The 2,089-nt window shown below is 35.5% G+C and overlaps 1 protein-coding gene across 1 annotated transcript in view; it reads right to left on the bottom strand.

Annotated features, from left to right (window-relative positions):
- LOC105502333 (pyridoxal-dependent decarboxylase domain-containing protein 1-like) overlaps nucleotides 1-2,089 on the bottom strand; it is a 41,339-nt gene that overhangs the window by 26,023 nt on the left and 13,227 nt on the right. Inside the window, 2 exon segments of the mRNA XM_011928745.1 lie at nucleotides 420-499; nucleotides 770-854. Coding sequence (XP_011784135.1) covers nucleotides 420-499; nucleotides 770-854 — 165 coding nt within the window.

Raw genomic sequence — 2,089 nt, forward strand, 5'->3', positions numbered from 1 at the left:
TATAAAATGAAAAATTGTGACTTACAAAAGAAGCAGATAACTCTCAAAAGTAATGTCAAATCAATTCTTACTCTTGACAATTTTTCTGTTTTCTCTCATCATAGATGTGAAAATCAAATAGTTTTCCTTGAAGACTAGAAAAATCAGTTAAACAAGATGAAAGGTAAAAACTGTACATATGCAGGAACATTTCTTTGGTTTTAAACATTTACATTTAAATGAAATGTTCTCTCAACTCCCCTATAATAGCCAAGAATGTATCTCTACTATTACTCATTGACGTACCTGAACTAGAAAATAAAACTACCTTGACAAAAGAAATACAAAACTCTAAAATCCATCCCTTCATTTTCCTTTCGGAATCATTAAGGAGAGATTTATCACCTGCATGTCTGAAAATAAGCAGAACTCAATCCCACAGTGACAATGAAGAACCTCATTTTCAAAATCTGCCCATTCATAAATCCAGGCAACAGTGCTAACTCATTAAAAGTACGAGCTTTAGAAGAAATTTCTGGTGCTTAATTGAGCTGCTATGTCTCTACTTAAAGCAGGTGATACAGTAATTACAAGACTCGTTAAAAGCCAGGTGCTCCTGACCTATATACCAACCAACCTTCATGGACATTCACATATTAGCAGAAGCATATATTACACAATGCAAGGATCCAAGCAATACATGAGTAAGCTACTAATTATCTAGAGGCCAGCAAACAGAACTTCATTTGAAAGGCAGTTTCAAAACACAATCTCACGTGATTTTACAAACCAGAAGTAAAACTCACCATCTGATGCTGGGATCCAAACATAGTGTTACAGGGTACACGGCACAAGCAGGGGAAGGGCAAGCCAAGCTGCAGGAAGAAACACATGACTTGACAAGAAAGCTCTCTGCACCATTCACTTCAGATTGTGAAAGGCTGTGGCTCTAAGACAAGCCACGATTATTCTAAGAAATCTCTCTCCTTATGAAGTCTTAATATTATAAATCGATGTAAAAGTACATTTAGAAAGCCAAGCCAAAAAAAAAAAAAAGGTGAATTTCCAAGTGCCTTATAAGAGGATATAATGTAAAATTTTCTAAATAAGTCAAGTTACTATCTTTGGTATATTCTAGAATATACCAGAAACACTTTGGCAAACACGGAAACAACTCGGTTGTGAGCATTTTCATGGGGGTAATTTTGGATTCTTTCTCCAAGTATTACTGGTAAATAACACAAGCTGAAGGCATTCAAAGAACAGTATCTTATTTTTGGGTCCACCCACACCTAAAAAGTAATAAATATGGATTAGCAGATGCACATTTCTCAAGAGAAGTGAAGTCAGTGTTATGCATAGACACAATGATTGTCAACTTAATTTTATATTCTTAATGTTTAGCTTCCAAGTCCTTGAGGAGTTTAGAGTTTTAGGAATTGTAAACAGTTGCAACATATTGTTCTGTATGACTAAGACTTGGTAGCTTTCAGAGACCAAAAATTTAATAAGCACATTTTTCTCCTTAAAGGATTAAAAATTATGAATGTGACACCCAAGTAAAATAAATCATCAAAAAAATACAGGTATTAAAAGTGAAAATGCCTAGCCCTCTACCCTATAAGCCACCAATCCACCCATTAACAGTTTAATACATAACCTTTCAGATATTTTCTAGGTATAAAATTATGTCTTTTTCTAGGTACAAAAACATAGGTATAAAGGATACACACACTTTAAAAAATATGAACATAACCATCTTACATATGCTGCTCTGCCAGCTGCCGTTCTCAAAAGAACACTCTCACACATCTTTTGAAGGTCAGACTGTTGACCCCAAACAGCCTTGTGTCCCCAAAAGCCTAGCTTGCAGTAGACACTAAGTAATTCCTTTCACGTTTCAGAGGATTATTATTAAACTCCCCATTTTGTACATCCTCAAGAAGAGGACATAATTTCTTGCCACCAGTGATCACAGCTCAGAATCAATTTCAAAATCACTGAGTGTCTCCCAAACATACCCCTGGGACTCCTACAGCTTACAAAAGAGGAACCCTCCAACCCTATGGGTTTTGCTTTCAAACGTTCTTGGTAAAGAAGGTTAACAGTG

Source organism: Colobus angolensis, unplaced genomic scaffold (assembly GCF_000951035.1).
Source record: "Colobus angolensis palliatus isolate OR3802 unplaced genomic scaffold, Cang.pa_1.0 Scaffold792, whole genome shotgun sequence".
Taxonomy (NCBI): Eukaryota; Metazoa; Chordata; class Mammalia; order Primates; family Cercopithecidae; genus Colobus; species Colobus angolensis.